Source organism: Solanum verrucosum, unplaced genomic scaffold (genome assembly GCF_900185275.1).
Source record: "Solanum verrucosum unplaced genomic scaffold, falcon-dt-bn FXZP01000238.1, whole genome shotgun sequence".
In the NCBI taxonomy this organism is placed as follows: Eukaryota; Viridiplantae; Streptophyta; class Magnoliopsida; order Solanales; family Solanaceae; genus Solanum; species Solanum verrucosum.
In genome coordinates this window covers 3,060,344-3,083,448 of record NW_026020630.1, presented here as the reverse complement: position 1 = coordinate 3,083,448, position 23,105 = coordinate 3,060,344, and the positions used below count along the sequence as shown (strand labels likewise).

The following is a 23,105-nucleotide window of genomic DNA, read 5'->3' as shown; positions in this document are numbered from 1 at the left end:
AACGGGCCTAAATTTCTTTTTTTTCTTAGTAAAATCTAAAGAGAATCTAAAAGCCTTTGTACTTTCTACATTAGATTCCATACTGTCGAAGTCAGTACACATACTTTCTTGTTGTACACTTTACCCCCCAACAAAATGATTAATATCAAATTCACATCCCAAACCCTAAACACATATAATATTTCAAAACCCTAATTCCCCTTTTCTTTTCTTTTTCAAAATATTTCTTCAATTCCCTTTAGGACAGTCAAACCCTACCTACCCTAAAAACCCCACACCCCCTTTCTGCTTCTCTTTCCAGAAAGTTTTGATTTTGGGATTTTGGTTTTCTTGAACTCTCTGTTTCTTTTTGTCTTTGCATTTTTTGGGTTGTTTTGTTTTAGGGGGAGTAAAAATGGAGGTTAGTTTGAGGTCTGATGTAGCTGTTTTTGGAAGAATGGTGGTGGGGTCTGTTCTTGAAGCTGTAGTTGCTGAGACCCTTTTGGCTGCTCAGAGATCTGTTGCTTCTTTGCTCATTGTGGTATAACATACTTGTCTTTTAACTTACACTTTTATTATTTTCTTGAAAAAGTTGTGATTTTTAGTTGTGGGGTTTAGATTTCTTGCTCTGTTTTCTGCTTATGTAGTTGTTTGAACAGTTCTTGTGTCAAATTTCATTGATTCTTGCTAGTAGAGTAGTTAAAGCTGGGAAATTTACTGTGCTGCATTAGGTTTATTGTTATTGGAAACAACCTCTCTGCATTAGGTAAGGTTTGTGTACACACTACCGTCCCCAGGCCCCACTTGTGGGATTACACAGGGTATGTTGTTGTTGTTATATGTTTAGTGTATTTTTCCCCAAGCTGCTAACTTTAGGTATTGTATGTTAATAAGTTGTATTCTTGTTGAACGAATTGTAGAGAAGAGCTTTATTTATATTGTTTTGCTCTCTTGCTCATTGTGGTATTTCATACATTTCCAACTTACACTCTTGTTATTTTCTTGAAAAAGTTGTGATTTTTATGGTTGGTTTTGGACTTTTTGCTATGTTTTCAGCGTTTGTAGTTGTTTGAACAGTTCTGTTCTAGAATTTCGTTGCTTGAGGCAGTTAAAGCTTGGAAATTTTCTGTGTTTCATTAGGTTTCTTGTTTTAAGTTTTAACTGTAAGTAATTGTTCTCCAAGCTTCTAACTTTTGGTATTGTATGTTTATTATTTATGTTTCTAATGATGGGTTTTGGATTTGTTGCTATGTTTAAACAGCTATTCCGTTAAATTTCGTTGTTTCTTGCTAATGTGGTAGTTAAAGGTCGGAAGTTTTCTGTGCTGCATTAGGTTTCTTGTTTAAAAGTTAGTGATTATTCTCCAAGCGGCTGACTTTTGGTATTGTTATATTTATAAGTTATGTTCTTTTCAAGTAATTGTGGAGTAAAGAGCTCTGTTACTTCCTTTTCTTCTTTTGCTTCTTTGCTAATTGGTGTATACCTTAAACTTCCAACTTCTGCTCTTTATTTTCTTGATAGTTGTGATATTTAATGGTGGGTTTTGGATATCTTGCTCTGTTTTCTGCTTCTGTAGTTGTTTGAACTGTCTTGTGTAAAATTTCCTTGCTTCTTGCTTATGGGTAGTTGAAGCTCGGAAATTTTCTCTGGATGTGGAATAAATGTCCACTTTCTATGCTGTTCAGATTCTCTAAAAATGTCAACGGGTCCAATTCTCCTTGAGTAGTGTATTTTGGAGAATCCGACACTGGTGCGGCATGGCAAGTGAAAAGAACTATTTTGGATATATGAAATTTATGGGCATAATAACAACTAAAGAGGGAGACAAATGGTCGTAGGAGAAACGAAAAGAACATATAGTGGTAAAATTTGATAAGTGCTCTTCCTTGAACAAAAGTACGTAAAAGTTTCTTGTTTGCGCAGGTATTGCCAATTTTTAAGCACTTTGGGAAAAACTCAATTGTCCATATATGCTTGCAGGAAACTTAAAATTCAAAGATCTAATTCTCTTTTTGCTTCCTTATAAGCATATTGAAATTGTTAGATAGCACTTGATGCAAAAGCTTGTCATGCTTATTCACTTTAGTTGTCCAACTTCTGTTGTGCCTTTGATCGAACTTTACAATTACGACCTAGAAACTTCTTGTTCCTCAAGTTCTCTCGTAATAGTTCCCTTATCAAAGTCTGATGCTTCAGGCAGGAATTATGCTCAAGGATGCTGATGCATTGCCAGAGCTGATAGGCACTGATAAAAGGTACTAATTGTCATCTTCACTATACACACAGCATTCAGAACCGGAAAATTTCATGTGGCGAACACCAAATTTTGATGTCATTTTCAGGTTTCCATTCGAGGAGCTGCATAAAACAGACAAAGCTGGACCTGAGAACAAAGATGGTAGCGACACAGAGGACGATGATGAAGATGATGATGGAGAAGCTGATGATCAGGATGACGATGATGCTGATGATGAAGACTTTGCAGCTGAAGGAGGAGATGATGATGATGAAGAAGAAGCAGATCCTGAAGACAATCCAGCATCTAACGGCAACGAAGGCAGCGATGACGAAGACGAAGATGATGATGAAGACGATGAGGACGGGGATGATGATGATGAAGAGGAAGACGATGAAGAAGAGGAGGAAGAGGAGGATCAACCACCTGCCAAGAAGAAAAAATAAACCATTTCCTTGTTATGTTTATTCTGTTTTTCTTCCATGCTTGTTTGGAGTATGTAGTAGTAGTAGGAAGAGGGGGAATTTTAGCTCTTCTGTTGGAATTAATCATCCTTTTGCAGACCAAATGAACTTCTTGTCACCCTATTTGACTGTTAGTTATGATATATATTCCATTTAACCCTATGAATACTCTTTTAACTTTCATGCTTCTTTACCTCCGCTAGGTAAGGGTAAGGTCTGCGTACACACTACCCTTTCCTTTCCGAGTCAACCTGTTGAATTTTGTAGTTCTTGGTTTCTATTTTAAACATTATATGCTTAGCTACTGAAAGGGTGTATGGCATGCTGACATTCACTCTGATTTTCAAAATGTTTTTACTTTCGTATTTTGTATTTCATCATTCATGCTTATTCAACACTCTGATAGAGTGTAAAAATCCTTTATATTGCCCGTATACAAAAACATAAAAGACAAAGTAAAAGTTTATTCAATTGACAAACATAACACCTAACAAGAACCTCCAATTACATTTTTGTCCTCAATGACATTTGACACTCCAATAATATAAAAGTTTTTTAATACTATCAGTGTACATAACATAAATTTCATTTTAATAACACAAAAATAAAAGTTTATTCAATCAACAAAACACCTAACAAAAACCTCCAAATTTCATTTTAGCATCATAACAAAGTAAAAACAACAACCAAAAAAACAAAAAAAAAAAAAAAACCAAGAACACCCTCCCACCCCAACCCCTTTATTCAACCAAATACTCTCATTTTCATCTTCAAATTGCAGCCAATGGAGATGGTGAAGGAGCAGAAATGCTACAATAAAACACCAATATATCACCAAAACTTGGATCAAATGGGAAAAGTTTTTGCCAACATTTACTATCAATCCCATGAATTACTTCACAACATGGAGAATCAAGCCTTCCAATACCAAGAAATACTTTATAAATTCCATTTACACATTTATTTAACCTTTTAAGTGATGACCAACATTCAACTATTTCTTCATCTTTAGGACTTGGTGCCAAAATTGGATCAAGACTAGCCATAGCTACTAGTGAATTTGTCATGCTTAATATAATGAAAAATGCAAAAAACTTCAATTTTTTTGTTGCCATGACTAATTGAATTTTCTCTGATTTTTAAATATTTTTTGAGGATTATTTTTTGTTTTTGGATGATGTTTGGTGGATTTTTGTGTGGAAATATAAAGGTATTTATAGGGTGATTTTGGTGTAATAAAGAATACATATTTTTATTATGAAATGCATTTTTTGGTCAGTTTTGAATCTCATTTATGGCTATTTATGCAAGAAATAAAAGTTAATTGTAAGAGTTTCATGACATTTAATCTCAAAACATGTTGAGCTTTTAACTAAAATTTTAATGTTAATTTTAAAGGTATTTTTCTTATAGAATTTCGGTTCCTGATCCTTCTAATTTCTAGTTAATGGACTATATATAAGGACCCCATGTGGTGAAATCAGGATTTTGAATAAGGGGTTCAAAATCTGACAAAATATATATACAAAGTCACCGAAGGGAGTTCGACATCTACTATATATATCTAAAAAATTATTTTAATCATATATAAATAATATAATTTTTTAGAAGGGTTCGAATAAACCCCCTAATAATATAATCATTCTCTATAAATTGAATCTTTGTTATTTGGATAACACCATAGACATATTTTTTTCTTTTCTATATTTGAAGATATAATATCGAATTAAGTGAATGGTCAAACACTAAAATTAATTATACATAACATTATAATTCATTCATTAACCAATTTAAAGTGATTACCTATAGTTACAACCAAAAAAAGAAAGGTAACCCCTTCCTTAAAAAAAGCAATAAATACTATTAACATCTTTTTACTATATATCACTAAATTCTAACATTAAACAAAACAAAAATTAAACTGATAGAACATTAATGTCACTATTTCTTATCAATTTTGCTCATAAACTTTACATATAAATACCACGAAAAAGAACATCAGGTTCGAGTAAATTTTTTTTGATGACGAGCCCTAAAGCCTTATATTCAACTATGTTAGTTTCTTTATTATCCATATCAATTGTGAATGCTCAAATTTTTGATGGATTATTACCTAATTTTGATGGATTATTGCCTAATTTTGGAGGATTAGGTCCTGATTCAATTACAACATGTTTAACATCAGTTAATGATGTTCCTAATTGTGTTGAAGAAATAATTACATCTTTTTTAAGTGTTCAACCCCATTTAATTGGTCCTCAATGTTGTGAAGCTGCCTTAGATATTACTGATGAATGTTGGCCAAATTTTTTCCCATTTAATCCATTTTTTCCACAAGCTATTAGGAGTTTTTGTTCAAAATGAGGCTCAAATAATACCCCTCCATTGATCATGTAAAATAGTTCTTTTACGTTGGAGAAAATAAGACGTATTGCTTGTTATAACAGGTTAAGATACGTTGATGGTGTAAAATGTTTATTATACTAGTGTGGATGAGTTAGATCCAAGTAGAGTTAACCACAAATATGTGCAAAAAGCAAAATATACATTTTACTAGCAAGCCAATGGGCATAAGAAAACGGTAAAAATTTACCTGCACCAAGACCTGATACTGTAAAAATTCTTTCGCACGCGTGGTATATGGACGTTAAACTCATAATTTTATTGATGCATTATCAATTTAAAGCCGCTCATGACAAGTTAAAAGAATATGGAATGTAAAGACCAACAAATAAAAGCTTACAAAATTTTCAACTTCTTTAAAAGTATATATATATATATATACTATATACTATATAGGATCCATTTTACTCTTTAAGAAAAGAATGTTGGATTTTTCTAAACTCTACATAAACATTTCGCTATCATCACTAGTTCTCCACAGACCTACATCCTATCTATCGATGAACACGAAAAAATGCTCGAAATAACGTAGGCAAAAGGAGGAGTAAAAACATCACCAGACGAAAATTCGATGCAGTTGAGTTGCTTTTGTCTTAAAACATCTTGAAGAGCAGACCACCGTGGGTGGCGAAGAAAGGAGCGAAAACGAGCGACTCCACAGCCATCAGCTTGATAAGAATGTTCAATGATGGTCCAGATGTGTCCTTGAGGGGATCACCAACAGTGTCACCAATGACAGCAGCCTTGTGTGGATCGGATCCCTTGGGACCAAGAGTTTTCGCGTGTTCTGAAGCTCCAGCCTAATATCCCAAAAACGACACAAATAAACGAGTTGTAAATGACGTTTCTTGAGATTCTTATAGGAACTGAATGTGAATGTATAAAGTCTAACTAATTGTATACCTCGATGTACTTCTTGGCGTTGTCCCAAGCACCACCTGTGTTTGATGCAGAGATGGCAATCTACAAACCAAAGATCATACGGGATTAGAGAGAAAGAGGAACAGTTTGAAGGTTTTTATACAGGTCATCAGAATAATTACCTGTACACCGGAGACGAGAGATCCTGCAAGCACACCAGACAGGGTTTCCACACCGAATAATATCCCTACAATCAATGGAGTAAGCATGACAAGGGCACCAGGTGGGATCATTTCTTTGATTGATGCATCGGTGGAGATCTTGACGCAGTTGGCATAATCAGGCTTTGCGGTTCCTTCCATGAGTCCAGGGATGGTGTTGAATTGCCTGCGCACTTCCTCAACCATCTTAAGGGCAGCACTTCCCACACTCTTCATTGTCATGGCAGAGAACCAGTAAGGAAGCATTGCACCGACAAGCAAGCCAATAAATACTTTAGGTGTCAAGACATCTACAGTGGAAATTCCTGCACGGCTCACAAATGCACCAAAGAGGGCCAGAGATACAAGAGCAGCAGATCCAATGGCGAATCCCTGTTACCATAATAGAAAGCATGTTAACAAAGAGGCAATGGAGATTGGAGTGGACCTTCTATTCTAACTACCTAACAACATTCGGTGAAGTACAAGAGTATCTGTCTTACCTTTCCAATAGCAGCAGTGGTGTTTCCTGCAGCATCAAGGGCATCGGTTCTTTCTCTGATTCTGTGGCTCATCCCAGCCATCACAGCAATGCCTCCTGCATTGTCACTGATGGGACCATAGGCGTCAATTGCCAAACCAGTAGCTATGGTGCTCAGCATTCCAAGAGCAGCGACTGCAATGCCGTACATTGCAGCAAAACTGAAGCTAACAAAAATGCTGATTGCTATGGCAAAAATTGGAATGATAACTGATTTGTAGCCCAAGGCAAGGCCAAAAATAATATTTGTTGCAGCACCAGTGCGGCAAGAATCAGCAACGTCTTGCACGGGGCTGGAAACAAATGAAACAAAACTTACATTTCTGATAAGCAAGAATCAAATAAGCACCAAAACAGAACAGCTAGAGACCCAAGTCTACCTGTAAGCATTGCTGGTATAGTACTCGGTAACAAATCCAATGATAAGTCCAGCCCACAGACCAACTCCAACGCATAAGAACAACTGCCTGCAAATTCAAATTTGCATGCCAGTTAGCCTTTGATAAATGTTAGTGAGAGACTGAAAGGAAGGACAGGCAGGAGAAATGAATCATCATCCATTAGTTTGTCCCAAATTTTAATGGAGTTGCTTTACCTAAATATTGACTCCATGCTTACAACTTTCGAAGACGATCCGAGAAATATTATGAAGCAACATTCATGTAATGCAAATATTTCAAGTTATAGAAGCACAGGAAAGACTTTAGACTTACCAGCTCTGAACTTCTTTCTGAATTCCAAAGTTGAATATTGTGAAGGTAGACGGAAGGGCAATCCAAGAAACAAGAGCAATTCCAATTGTCATGAGAACAGTTGAGATTACAAGTTGCTTCTTCAACGCTGGCTCAATTTCTTTTACGGCCTTGACTTCAAAGAAATCAGTTGCAAATAAGGTCGTAAGCAAACACACAAGGATACCCACAGAACTGATAAGAAGAGGATATAGCATGGCTGTGAACTCATGGTTGACCCCGAAAGAAGAGATAGAAGCAACAACTAGGGCAGCACACGATGACTCTGCATAAGATCCAAATAGATCTGACCCCATCCCAGCAATATCTCCAACATTGTCACCAACATTGTCAGCAATAACCTAAGCACATAGTTAGCATTAAAACTAACCAGGAAAAAACATAAACACATCTTGCCATTTAAATGACACAATAAGCTTACCGCTGGATTTCTAGGATCATCTTCAGGGATGTTTCTCTCCACCTTGCCCACAAGATCAGCTCCAACATCTGCAGCTTTAGTGTATATACCTCCACCAACTCTACCAAAAAGGGCCATTGATGACCCACCAAGCCCATAACCAGTTATAGCCTCAAATAGCCCTTCCCAGTCATCACCGTAGTATAACTTGAATACGTTGATGGCTATGTACAAAACAAGAAGACCATTTGCAGCAAGAAGGAAGCCCATCACAGCACCAGAACGGAATGCAACAATGAAAGCCTTTCCAACTCCCTTTCTAGCCTCCAAGGTAGTCCGGGCATTTGCATATGTTGCAATTTTCATTCCAAGAAACCCGGAAATCACAGAGGTTACAGCACCAAGCAAGAAGGATATGGTGCTGAAGATAGCAGTTGCAAGAGCAGGCTTGCACATTTTGGAGCTGTCATACGTACACGCCTGACTCTTTGTGCTGAAACCCTCAACAGAACCGAGGAATAGAAAGATCAGAATTGCAAAAGCAACCATGAAAACACCAACATACTGGTATTCCGTAAACAGGAATGAGGTTGCACCTGTGGCATAGATTGATTCCGCAGTTAGGAAAGCTATTATCAGGAAATATTTCACTATCTAGGAACTCTATGAGTAATTCATAGAACAGTCAAATTCTTCATTTTTCACGACAAGTATGGTTCCTAACAGTGACAAAGATATTAAGGGAGGGGGGGAGTAGGAAGTCTTGAAAAAATCAGCATATATACGCCAAAAGAAACATTAACGCAACATACTAGACTCTAGAGCAGTGAACTGGAACAAATCCAGCAATACAATATTAGTAAGAGCAAAAGCTAGCACTCTTTTGACGATTCAAAATTCAATTGAAGCCTGTTATAAGCCCCAGATTTGAAATGCCAATTGCCAAAACTACACTACTAATAGTATTTTTAATCATCCATTTTAAAAGAAACATACAATAACGTATTGAGATTAGAGTCCCCCCTGTTCTTTTCCTGGGGTTAAAAAGAAGACATCAGCAGGAATAAATGGGCAAAGCAAAATGCAATCTCATTGCAGGAATCTCAAAATTCCTCTAGTTTTTTTCTTTCTTATTTTCTTTTAAAATTTTACATTCCAAAGATGTCCACTCTGGATGCTCAAAGGAAACTGCTGAAATAACCTCGTATCATCAGCGAATTTCAGTCCCTCTAGTTGCTCAAAGTTTACTTTGAGCAATGAAGCTGTTAAAATTCACGTATCTTTTTTTAATAACTTGATATAACATGTTATTATTCAGTTCAGCAGCCTTGCACTAAGTTGGCTTCTAGAGTAGAGATATGTGACTATAGCAAAGTACCAAGTTAACATGGTTTCTCTAGTCTTATCTTCTCAGAAGTATACCACTAGGATAGTGCCGGGCAGCAGCCAGGAATTATTTAATAGTAAATCAAGTGTTGCTTAGGGAGTACCTAACTGCAGTTAGTTAATATAAAATAACGAAATGACATGCCCATCATAATCATAGCAAACTAATAAATTGTAACAATAGTTAAAGAGGAAGACTAAAGTCTAAGTCTATAACATCTGTTCAATAATCATTCTTTAATAGTAAGCAACCCGCAAAGCAGGAAAAGCTCAGATCTTTATGATGAACAAACAAAGTTGCATCACAACATAAACATGAACCACTCCAGAAATACTATTTAGACAAAACTTAGCAGTTATATGCTAAACACGCCAAGTAAATCAGAAGAAAGTATACCAACAAACCACGTAAAAGCACAGAAAGAGAGTATACCAAAGCATCAAAGCTGCTACCTTTACTCACCACACATGTATACATATAAACAACAGAACAAGTTCATTCAATTTACTAGTATTATACAGGTACTTGAAATTTTCAAATACATAAAAACACTAGGTGATTTCTTTCACTCGACCCACCAAGGGGTGGATCTAGTGGGTCGGTCTTGTAAATATATAGTATTAAGGTATCCTCTAAGAATCCCAGTTATTATTTTATGCATACATAGATACATATACAATATACTTATACACATCAATAACGTGGATTCGGAATCATGCAGTCTCAAGTTCAAATCCCGACAGTAAATAAAAATACATGATTCTTCTCATTTGTTCTAGTCTTGTATATGTGAATTTGCCAAGGTGCGCAAAAGCTAGCTCGAATACTTACATCATGTGAATCTACTTAGGTCACAAAAGCTGACTCGGACACCACAATTATTTAAAAAATACACGTGTATACTTATCAGTAGTAGATTATGCAACATGATAAGCAATTTCAATGCAGCTAAAAAATTAAAAACCAAAAAAATTCACAAAAAAATGTTAATTTCACGTACCTTCAGCAATGGCATTTTGAATTTCAGCACACTTATGAACAACGCTATGGTCATTAATCCCTTCTTCTTCTTCAATAAGGGATTCAGCATATCCATTCTTACCGTCAGCACCGGCACCGGAAGATGACGATTTACCATCAGTCGAAACCGTAACTTTCGAAACAATCACCCATTGTACTAACGCAAATCCAATTCCGATGAGTGCACACACCGGAATCAGAATCTCCGTTCCGAGATCTGACAGAATTGTTGTTCCCATCACCGACAAATCTAGAGAGAGAATGTGTGATTTAGAGAGAGAAAAGAGTGAGATGGAGAAAAAATACGTGAATGGGAAAAAAATTTAAATAAGAGAAGAAGATGAAAAGATGGCAGATTTGTTCGGTGGGTCTGTGGCTCACTCTTATTTTGGCCGGTAATTTTAACTAACTATAGCCTGTTAGATTTGACGGACACTATTTTTGATTAAAAATAAATAAATTAGAATGACACGTTTACGTATTATGTTTTTTAATTTAATTTTAACTAGTAACTTAATATTCTAATTTTGAGAATGTATAGTGATTTAAATACCTCAAATTAATTCTGGTGAGTCAGTTGAACACTTTAACTTATAAAATAAGACGATACTTACAAAATTTATATGCAAAGTGAGTGTTAGGTTTGCAAGAGAATTCGAGTGAACACTCTCACTCCCTTTCAAATTTGTCCTCTGAATTTATACATCTTTCATTAATTATAGTCATTTTCTTTTCTTTGTTTGTTAGTATTACTACTATTTAATAATTTATCACATCATGGTTATGGAATGAAGCGATACAACTATTATTTATTGCATAAAACGTAAAAGGTTAGTAATTTGTGCAAGTAAATATGGCTTTTAGAAATAATTAGTAGTTAGGAGGCAACATTATTAAATAGGATTTTATGGTAGTTCTCCTTCCGTCTAATAAAATTATTTATTGTGTTTTTCTTTTATACGTGTTTTTTTAAAAAAGTAATTAAGAAGAATTTTGGTTATTTTTTCATTATTAATGTATCAAGAATTCAAGATAATATCTCTTTCTTCATCAAATATTCATTTCATTATATTGTATGTAGTTTCAAGAACAATTACTACGTAATAAGGATAAGAAAAGAAAAAATAATTACTTTATCTTAAAAAAATTTAATTGAAAAATAATTTTAAACAATTGTTTTTGTAAATTCTGATGATATTAAAGTCATGAGAAATAGCAAAGTCAAAACGTTGTCTATAAGCAAAAGGATGAAAGCTAAGTGTCTAAGTTCGATGAAATGTTAAAATTTATTTCCCTTCTAATTTATGATTTACATTAATGGTAGAATATTTTTTCTTTTCTAATTTAGAAATATTCTAGAATATTTATTTTTCTTATTAGAAATCTATATTAATTACATAATATTTAGTTTCCTTTTAATTTAATATCTACCTGAAAGAATAACATATATCTCTTTTTATTTTATTTTCTATAAATAATGATATGGTCTTTTATTTTTAATATAAGAAACAATATAATGAATCATACAATAAATTTTATTTATTACTTCTTCAATTTTCTTTCTCGTTTCTTCGATTCCATTACACGAAGGTCTATGTTCTTTATCTCAACTCTTTTTTTCCTTTTAACAGTTTGCACCTCAAAGTATAGAAAAGGATATAAAGAAACCTAAACATTTTCATTTATCTCCTTAGCATCCTCTGTACTTTTAGCAAAGAAACACAATATTTTTAGGAATCAACATATTCTTCAATCTTTATAGTTTTTTTTTTTCTTATTCAACACATTCAAATATTTATGAACATATAAGAATAAATATTATCTTCAACGTTTTAATAGAAGCTGATTTCCTACGAAGGGGTGTAGGTGGGTGATTTGGGTCGGAGTCATGATCAAACGTAATACTTGCTTGGTGGACTTAATTAGTTAAAAGATAACGTTACATTCGTGCTATCAACTATAATTTTTGGTAAAATAGTAAACCTACGTTTGATCCTAACAAATAGTATTGAAGCCAAGGTCATGTATTAAATAACGCCAACATCCTGTCTATGACAAAATTCACGAAGGAATCAATGATGATTTATATATATAAAAAAATATAATTATCCCTAAAAAATACATACTTTTTAGTGTTTCAACTACAAAAATATACATATCTTAAATGATTTTAGAAGAAAATTTCCGGGTCAAATTTTTTTGCACGCAAAAATAACAAAGGAAAAGAGAAAGACATGGAAGTGAAATATGTAAAGATTCAATAAAGCCACGTGTTTGACTTGTATTTAAGGTATGTATAATTCTAAATTTCTTTAATAATATGAGACCCACACGACTGATCGAGTAGGCTGAACAAGTGATCTCCCAAAAACAGGTCACTCATCATTCAACAATCAATATATTACATATTTTCTCGATTGAACTCATGGTAAGTATTATATGTGTTTACCATATTTGAAGGTTTAATAATAAGCTTTGCCCATATACCCACACCCAACCATTTCTGTTTACCAAATTTGATTGTTTATGTGAAATGGACAAATTACAGAAATCACATACTTTGAAGGCAAAATTACAATATATCCCTTAAAAGTTTATAATTACAGAAATCCCTCAAACGGATATAATAATATAAGCGCTGATACATTAATTTGATGCGCGAGATACATTAATCGTTAAGTAAGATACATTACATTTTATACATGATACACTAATCTAATGTACATTTTATACATGATACACTAATCTGATGCGCGAGATACAATAATATAAGCGTTGATACATTAATCTGATGCGTGAGATACACTAATCTGATGCGCGAAAATGAGGGATTTTGGAAATTTATAAAATTTATAAGGAATAATGATAATAAGTAAACTAAAATGTGAGATTTCTGTAATTTTTCCATTTTTCTTTATATATTGGGTCATGGATATGCAAGAACAAGCCCACTTCTTTGGCTAATGGGCCTATCCTTTTGACCCGTCTTCTAGAAAATACTAGAGTAGTTTCACTTCGTAGTCTATATACATATTTTTTTATAACTTACATAAATCACATAGTGTAAGGACCTAAATTACATTCTATCCCTACTCTTTTTCAATTTACAAAAATCCCTCAAAATTATTGCTATTCAGATACATAGCAAAGAAGACGGATACATTAAATCTGATTCATTAAAACAAAATCAGTTAGACTTTTAAAGGAAAGAGAATATAAAATTGATGTGAGTTCCCCAAATCACGCTAATCTAGTTAATTTCAATCTCTCCCAAATCTGAAAAGATTCAATCAAATCAAAATTCAAATTTTCTTCTCTCAATTCTCTTCCAAATCCGCCCGGATTCAATTCAAAATTCAAATTTTCTTCTCTCAATTCTATTCAAAATCCGTCTAGCTTCAAACAATTCAAATTTTCTTCTTTCAATTCTTACCCAAATCGTAATAAATTGAAAAAAGTCAAAAACAATAGCTGATTTTATTGGTATGCGTATCTACAAATTTGGATAATTAATACATTGGTCAATGGATCAATCAGCTAATTTTTGTCCATTGTCAATTGTGCCCTTGTGTTATAGTATCCAGGCTCCTCTTAAACGCTTATGCAAAGATGTTAAATTTCACATATATTAGTGCCACCATATTTGGAAGATTATTTTAAAATTCAGGCAAGGTGTGAATTTTGGAGTGGGAGGGGCAACATCACTTGATTCTGCCTATTTGTTGGACAACTGGGTTGGTTAAAAAGATATGATATCTTCTTTTTGTTCCTTCAGGTAATTGCCCTGTGTTGTCCATGTTGGTGCTATGAAATTATTCATGTGTATCCTCTATGCATTGAAACAACGTATAACAAGATTGAAGAGATACGTAGCTTTGATGGATACATGTATGTGTGGTTATTGTTATGTATCAGATATATTTAGTATAAATTCAAATTGACGTATCATGTCTAAAAAATTAGTGCATGATATATTACTATTTATGTATCTTATTTTGTATGAGAAATATTGTATTTTATAAAAAGAAACATTATACATATAATTATTCTAAATAACATTTTTTTGTGTGGGACACAAAAACAGTAGTGATCAGTTGATACATATAATGATATATGTAATAAAGTTTGAAAACTATTGAATTTGATATATATTATGTATCATGCACCTATCAATTAATTTGATACACAATGCTTTAGCTACAAAACATTAAGGTTTATGTATCAAGTGTATTTATTGAGATTGATACATTATTGTTTGGTAATTGTTATGTATCAGATACATTTAGTATGAATTTGAATTTACATATCATGCCTAAAAAATTAGTACATGATATATTATTATCTATGTATCTTATTTTGTTTGAGAAATACTATATTTTAAAAAAAAACATTATACATGTAATTGTTCCAAATAACATATTTTTTGGTGTGTGATACATAACAAAATTTTTATGTATCAAGTACATTTATATTGAACATGATAAACACTAATCGAAGATTCAACAACATTAGAGTTATGTATCAATACCTTAAATATGAACATGATACATTGTATAAAACAAAAGCTATTGTAGCAGTGATAGCACTAAAAATGACTAATTTAAGAATCAAAATAAGCGAGATACATTGAAAGTAAGCCCAAAAAACTAAAAGATCGAATCAACGGAATGAAGTGTATGAAGATCGCCATTAGAAATTCCTGGAACCATTTCAAATGCACTCCAAGATGAACTATGTGCATTAACAAGGTTTTTCCACCTCTCTTCCATAAAGAGATCGGGAGTAAAAGATTCAGTAATTTTTTAAGATGAAAAAAATAAAAATAAAAATAAAAAATAAAGTCAAAAATTGAAGTGGATGAAAGAAATCTATCTCTTGAATAATTTGAAATCTTTTACTGGAAAGAGAAAAGATTTGAAATTCAAAAATGGATTAATGATAGTAACTGTAGAGAGATTTGTGGAGTGAAAAAAGGAAGGAAAATCATGGTTAGGAGATTTCAAATTAATGTATCCGAAAAAAGGAATGATGAGAGCAAAAAAGGGGATTTTTGATATTTTTTGAAATGGTAGGGAAAATAAGAAAATATGATAATAAATGATGTGTAGTTAAATAATTTTTCCATATTTTTTGAGTTGATGATCTACCAACAAAAGTAATGATAAGATTTACATATATCTTATCTTTTTGGACTTAATTTTTAAAGGTACTAAGTATGTGATTGTTTTTGTAGCCTGAATGCATAGTGTCATTAAGAAAATCACATCCTTAATAAAGTGAGGTTTTCAACACTATTATTGCAAAATTGAATGTGGAAATTGAATAAAAATCAAGAAAAGTTTTGTTGAACATATTTTTTTTAAAACTATTGTTCGATATTAAGATGGATAGTTCAAATTTCAGAAAAATCACTTTCAGTTTCAAACATATATGTCTAGAAAATGTAATGTCTTGTGCAAGATTACTACACATTATTTTTTAGAGAGTTTAATTTTCAAATATTATATTTCACAAAACAACAGAGATATCTAATAATTAAAGTATGAAACTTGTGAAGTTTCAATCATTATAAAAGCCATATTTTAAACTTATTTTATCTTTCACATGTCTCCGTAGTAGATCAAAGTATGCAACGAGAAGAAGTCATAATTAATGGTCTCCCATGTGAGTATTAACAATTACATTGACATTTATCGAGACAAAATTAGTCCTAGAAAATGTAGTTCAATAGGTAACAAAAACAAGACATACTACTTCAAAATTTGATCTTTTAAATGTTTTCAAGCTCATGAAAATCAACTTAGATTAATACCGTGGTTTTGATATTATGGTATTTGATGTGGTGTATGATATATACTTTAATTTTTTTAGTATTTGATATGATATTTGGTATTTAGATATAACATAACGAAATGCTGAATACCATACCGAAGCATATAGTTACATAAATAACATATACATTATTAAAATACTAACAAATATTAGTATAAACTAAATGTTTAGAAGTTAAAATTTTGATTACTCTATTTTGATTGAAATGTATTTGAATTGTAATCGATTAACAAAAGAATTTGATTGTACTTTATTTTGCATATATATATTTCTACATGTGTAATGTGTTAGTATGATACAATTGAGATTTTTTTTTAATTGTCAAAGTCATAATACTCTATTATACGAGTATATATTAGTCGAAGTTGAACAAATTGTGGTTACCGATTTACCATCCCGTAAAATATCAAAACCGAACAAATTGAATTAAATTGATATGGTCATGATATAACTTTTTATAAATTAAATACCAAAATTACGAATCGAAACTTTCAAATACCGTACCATATCATACTATGCCATCCTTACTTTTCATCATAAAATATCAAATTTTTCAAGGTAAAAATACACACCTAAATATAACATAAAATTTCAGAAAACCTCAAATTCAACTTCGAAATCTATGACCAAACCGAGAGCTAAGTAATGACACGTCTCTCCTCTTTCTCCTCCCATGTCTTTTCTGTGAAATTTATATTTGTCGTACCATCGTGTCCTTGCTCTAACCCCCTACACCGACCCCCCAACCCAACCCCCAAAGAATCCATTTTTCCCAAATTAAGCAATTAACTACCCAAAAGCCCAAAAATTAGTGGCTAAATAGCCACTGATTTTCTATAAAGTTTTAATCTTGTTGAGTTTACATGAAATTGGCTTTGTGGGTGTGTGTTTAAAACTTATGGGGAAGAGAAAGAGAAGAGCTGATCTCAATAAAACTCATTCTCTTACTGGTAAAAATTGGTTCTTGCTTAAAATGCTTCTTGCTTTTTGTGCTGAATTGTTTTGTTTTCTTGATTCTTTTCTATTGTTGTAATTTACTTGGAATTATGCAATGCTAGTAAGTGACGGAACCAGTATTTTCACTACGTTACAAAATATGAAAAGTAAAGAAGCTAAAGAGGTTCAACATTTACTTTGTTGTCTTATCAATAGTTTAATTTGTTGTCGAAGGGGTTCGAATGAAGCCCTTGACCCTACCTGGCTCCGCCCTCCAAAGAAAGGTGTGTTTAGATTGGTGGGTTGTTGGGGGGGGGGAGGAGGAGGAGGAGGAAATTATAGGTTCTTAATTGTGAAATTGCTAGGTTAATGGAGTAGTTATTAATGTCTAAAACTAGTCTCATTTATTTTTTAATGTGTTGGAAGTATCAGGACTCAGGGGCGGAGCTAGGGATTTGGTAGAAATTGCACGGTATATATAAGATCAAAATTATATTTTTATGTGTATATACAGTACATGATGAATAATCCCCTTGGTTTGTTTGGTGTTTATTTGTTTACATTTTGAATCCCCTTAGTGAAAGTCGTGGCTTTGCACTGTTGGGACGTTTTCTTTAGGTTGACACTTAGATTTTTATGTTTCACATATAATTGGTTGTTGTGTGTGTATTATATATATTGGGAAAAGAAAGAGAAGAACTGATCTCAATAAGATTTTTTCTCGTACTGGTAAAAATTGGTTCTTGCTTATAAATGCTTCTTCCTTTTTGTGTTTATTTCCGCTGAAAATGCTCACTCTGTTGTCTTATTTTCTTGATTCTTTTTCTTGTTTGGAAGAATTCTCGGTGGTTGATTTGACTGTTCGACTAGCATTGTACTTGGTGTTATAATTTAATTGAAATTATGCTATGCTGCTCCAAAAAGGTGTTTAGAGGGGTAGGTGGGTAGTAAGATATTGTAGCTTCTTAATAGAAAAATTGCTTGTTTAATAGTTATCAATCACTAATAGTAGAGTCTCATTTTTTTAATGTGCTGGGAATATTTGGACGTTTTCTAGTGGTTAAATTCCAGTGGAGGCAAAAACACTAGGTGATTTCTTCCTATTTGTCCAAGGTTAGGTGAACAGAGTTACACAATACTTGTGTTGGTGGGAGTACCAGGTTTCTCGTGGAATTATTTGAGGTGCGCACAAGCTAATCTGGACACCTTAGTTAGTGAAAAGAGGTATTGGAACGTTTTCCCTTAGTTGACAGCTTGCTAATAAGTAAAGATTGCTTTTTTTTTCCTTCTTCGTGGCAAGCAATTCATTTATCCAACAAAAGGTTTAACTTTCTATGAATTGTTAGGCTTTTAGAGTTTGGTGAATGGAATTTTAGTAGAAAGTTCCATTTCCTGTGTTTGAGTTTTTGGATTTTAGACGATTATCTCAGATCAATAATTTCTGAGTTTTTTTTGTCTTTTAAATTTCTTGTAGTTGGTTAGTTATGAGAAATTCACTTCACTCTTTTAGAAACAGAAATAATAAATTGGGGTTCCCAACGCTTCTCCACGCTCAACGAGATGCGTCCCCCCCCCCCCCCCCCCGTAAGATAAATATTACAACCTATGAGTTCCCGATTGAATACGAAGTTTAACATCGTCAACCTAACCGCTTACCTTTGGAAAGGAGCTAAATAGGCTTTTCCCTATTCCCTATCAAAAGCACTTTCAGCAGAGATCTCCTCTCTCCTTCGGACCCTCTACCTCTACTTCCCTTCCGCTCATAAACAGCCTTCCAGCAAGGAGAGATTCAGATCCAACCAGCAAATGTTCACTATTGATTGGATTTCCTAACTTTTAGTATAGTGATATAAGATATCTAAGCATTGTTGAACATGACCTCGTGGCCAACTTACCGTTATCTGCGTATGACCTTCAACTGTCAAGGGATCACTTCTCCATACTCACAATTTTCTCAAGACTTCTTTTCCTTCTGCTTCGTACTACGTTGGTTCCCAACTATGGTTTGTATCATATGCCATTTACATCGCCTTCTTTTCTACTTATGCGGAAGATGGTCTGATGGAAACTTGATCTTTTGCTGTATAGTATCCCATGCCATTTTCTTGTTCTATCTACCCAAGGTATCACTGTCACACACCAAAAGTTCTGATTATTTTGCCTTATATTTAAGTGTAGCTGCGCTAAGTTTCTTCTATTTAAATAGAATTCTTTCTAGAAGAAGCTCGCCATCATTGCAATGCTTTTCGTGTGAGAAATTCTTAGAAGCATGAAATACAAATTCTAGGATGGTTTTTGTTCGTTCAGTATTTGTTCGAGTTCAATGGAGTCTCCCTCCTAGGTCCTACCAATCAACACTAACACATATATGCAAAATGAAAAAATGTTTGTGGTTGATATTCATTGTGCTTGCATAGTTAGTTTCCTTGAGAAATGACAGTTGAATACTTGAATTCGTAATTCAAAGCTTTATTCATGTGGCTGCAGACCAGCTGCCTCCACCTGGGATGGATGCATTGTCGAGACAGGTTAGCTTTCTTTCCTGTCATGCAGTGGTAGTTAAATATTTCCGCTAGTTTTGCTATGTGGTTCAATCTTCAAAGTTACTCTGCTTACACATCTGCATCTGTTGCATTTTTGGGAATCATGTAAAATGGTGGAGGAATATATATCAGCTCGATTGATACGGTACTCTATAGATATTGATGAGCTGGGATTAATTGACTTAGTTATAAATGTGGTGACATTCCCACCTTAAATATTTATAAGGAGAAAGTCTTCATGTACATAATCGGGAGGTGAAAGAGTTCAAACACTAAATGATTTGGCATTACGATGTTCTTGCTTATCCTTCTTAGATCTTTTCTTGTATTAATTGAGCAGACCTCTCATCAAGTTGATGTCTATGCAACAAAGTCTTTCTCATCAATTATGGATATCATAGATGATTCTTCAAAGGCAACACAATGCCAACAACCATCTATTGTTCACCGTCGAAATATTGACCAGGCAATGTGTTCAAAGAATCCTCATCACTACTATGGGCTCCATTATACTCGACGGAGGTCTGCTAATAATGCTGAGGCATCAACTTCCCGTGGTGGGACGACTCCTCTTTATGATGAGCTGATGTCTGCAAAGCCAGCTATTAAATGCAACTCGGATTCTGGACATGACACAGGTGCAACTTATTTCCTTATCTTTTTCCACATACATCCTGTGCAACTCCTTAGTAGTTGCACAAGGATCCTGGTCTCTTTTGGAGGCCAAGTTCTTTGTTTTGCCATCAAATGTAAGATAATTCTAATAGAAATTAAACGTGGCCTTGTAAATCAAATTTCTCGTTCTTTTTGTATTAGTCTTGAGCGATTCTCTTATCTTTCTTTTGAATCTACTTGGTTGAATACATAGATGACCCCCTAAATGGCTGAACCGGGCATAGACACCCATCTAGGGCCCCAACTTATTGAACGGTTTATGTTATAAAAAATGTGTCTATTGATCGCTTATCTTACAATTCTAAACAAACCAAAGGTGCATGAATGTTACTCGCTCTTGATGTGACAAATAAAACCAATGAGCAAAAGAAAAAATAAGTTTCATGACATGAAAATAGAGACAAAGAGAGAGGAGTTGAAATGAAGAATTCTGTAAAGCTTCCGTTTCTGGCAACACCAATTTTTTCAGGGAGGAGGAAGAAGAAGAGGAGTTGGAAAAAATTTCTCCTGCGAAAGATCCAATCTTTCTGCAAAATAGAAACATGTACATCAAAATGTGTTCAATAGGCACATTCTCGACAACATAAGGTGTTCAATACATAGGGGCTCTAGATTAGTTGTCTAAATGAAAAACAAAAATGTTTGAACAAGTTCAAGTGGTCGTTCGTGTATCAAGCCAATCAACTTTAGGTAACACTTGAATAGTGTTGTCAAAGGTGCGCTTAGGCCTTCAAGCGAGGCGCAAAATGTGTTGAGCGTTTCGCCTTGCTTAAAGTATGCTTTAGTGTCATCATCAATCTTCTAAGTCATACTTTTCTTTGTCAATGAGTCTCTTCCGAAGAGACGACATTAAACAACTGAAATTTCATTTTATCGTAAAAAAAATTTCAATTTCTTTGTTCATATCATTGTCATTCATGCCTTTCATTATTAGTCTTGGACTAAACATATATATTTGTATTTTTTTTCTCCCTTTGTGCCTTTTTTCATTAAAGCTCGTGCTTTATTTTCGCTTTGCACTTAATGCCCCAACGGATTTCGCTTTATGTTTTTGATAACACTGCACTATTAACATCTTTGATATTATTTTCTGCTTCTCACTTGACTTCCTTTGCATTTCTTTTCAGAGAGTAAACAGAGTGAACTTCACAAACCAGAAAGTGTTGGCGTTGCGCCCAGTTTACTGGCAACGAATGCAACATCTTCCAATGTCACCAAGCTCTTTTGCGGATTATGTCAGAAGCCTTTGAGAAAGAAACGCTATATGCTCGATAGCAACATACCTTCCTGTGAGCCCTCTGTTGTGGCAGTTTTAGTTTGTGGTCATCTTTACCATGCTGATTGTTTGGAGGAAAGAACACATCATGACAATGTAACAGATCCTCCCTGCCCGATCTGTCGTGGCATCAATTGAGTAGGTTTGCTTTTGTACCTGAATGTAGATAACCTCAGGTGCAGATTCAGGATTTGAAAGGCTCCGAGTAGACATATATACATATGTCTTAAAATCTCGATACAATGTAACTAACTATATGTTATGTTTATATATAGTTCGAGTCAAAGGCAGTGGGTGCGCGTTTAATCGTTTGGATACCAGATGTATTGAGAGGGAAATGTAGCTTACAAGATGCATCAACAATCAGTTAGCTTTCTGTATAAACTTTTCAGTGTTTTCTTTGAAAATATTTGTAATGCATTAGTCTAACTCTAATAGAATTTATATAAGACATTAGTCTATGACAAATTGATGCAATTTTGATGGATTATACCATCTTAAACTCAATGGTCGTTTGATACGTGAGATAAGGTGAGATATATCAAGATTAAGTTAAAGATTCAAATTATATTTTGTTTTGTTGGAGGTGTAAATTTTTACCTTCAGTTAAACGTCGTATATATATTTAATCGTAACCTTAATTTTGAATTTTTACCTTCAATCAAACGGAATATAAATATAATTGCAACCTTATTTTTGGATATCTCACCATATTCTTTCTAATTTGATATTATTTTATTCTACCTCCAAGATGTAATAAATTACTTTTAGGATATAGTTTTAGGACAATAATCATGAAATAACGTAAAATATTGAAAAAAAAATTGAAAATGGCAACAGACAACACCATGTGTACCTTATTTGTGACTTTCCTTTTCTAATATTTTAACTTCTTTCTAAATAAGGCACTCCTTAAAGTTTTAAATTTAAAATTTCAAAAAGGTACCTTCCTTTTTTAAGGACTAAATACAACTCAATAAACTTGGCAATGGCCCATGAAAACTATATATTATAATATAAGAATATTTTAATTCTCATTGAAAAATGTATGCACACATCTGTAAAAGACAAGTGGAAGGACCACCACAATATATTATTTTACAAACCACTTCAAAAACAAACTTCCACCATTTTAATTTGTGTGATATAATTTAACTTGATAAAAATATATAAAATTTGTATTTAAGAATAAATCTAATATTTAGTATTTTTGGCTCGAATAGTATAAATATATATTATTAAATAAATAAAAACAATAGATTTCAAATTATGTCTAGTGAGAAATAACATATACTGCATTAAATTAGTTGAGGTATGAGTAAGCAATTTCAAACATTACAATTATTAAAACATAAAGGGGTATTGTTTTTACATGATTTGTTTTTAACAAATTATATTTGAATCTGCTAAAAAAAAAGCGTAATACATAAATTTACATTCAAACTTAATTTCAATTAACAAGTAATCACTTTAACTTTAAGAGTGTGTATTTAGACACCTTCACTTGATCTCAACTGACAACAAAATACTCCAACTCATTTCCATTGTGTCTCGTGGATATTCAATGCTGATATAACACAAAAATATTGAAGGTGGAGAT

At 33.3% G+C, this 23,105-nt stretch overlaps 3 protein-coding genes across 3 annotated transcripts; 2 read left to right on the top strand and 1 right to left on the bottom strand.

Moving 5' to 3' along the window:
* Positions 1-192: 192 nt before the first annotated feature.
* Positions 193-2,841, top strand: LOC125811591 (uncharacterized). The gene is made up of 3 exons (XM_049491112.1): positions 193-520; positions 2,176-2,234; positions 2,322-2,841. Exons 1-3 carry the CDS (start codon positions 395-397, stop codon positions 2,659-2,661), a joined length of 525 nt encoding a protein of 174 aa, XP_049347069.1. The 5' UTR covers positions 193-394; the 3' UTR covers positions 2,662-2,841.
* Positions 2,842-5,397: 2,556 nt separating this feature from the next.
* LOC125811608 (pyrophosphate-energized vacuolar membrane proton pump) lies at positions 5,398-10,606 on the bottom strand. The gene is made up of 8 exons (XM_049491127.1): positions 10,224-10,606; positions 7,858-8,432; positions 7,398-7,777; positions 7,065-7,151; positions 6,647-6,977; positions 6,126-6,536; positions 5,986-6,045; positions 5,398-5,882 (listed from the first exon to the last, which is right to left on the bottom strand). Exons 1-8 carry the CDS (start codon positions 10,480-10,482, stop codon positions 5,676-5,678), a joined length of 2,310 nt encoding a protein of 769 aa, XP_049347084.1. The 5' UTR covers positions 10,483-10,606; the 3' UTR covers positions 5,398-5,675.
* Positions 10,607-16,813: 6,207 nt separating this feature from the next.
* LOC125811538 (uncharacterized) lies at positions 16,814-21,979 on the top strand. The gene is made up of 4 exons (XM_049491044.1): positions 16,814-17,025; positions 19,499-19,539; positions 19,895-20,192; positions 21,357-21,979. Exons 1-4 carry the CDS (start codon positions 16,974-16,976, stop codon positions 21,641-21,643), a joined length of 678 nt encoding a protein of 225 aa, XP_049347001.1. The 5' UTR covers positions 16,814-16,973; the 3' UTR covers positions 21,644-21,979.
* The last annotated feature ends 1,126 nt before the right edge of the window (positions 21,980-23,105 follow it).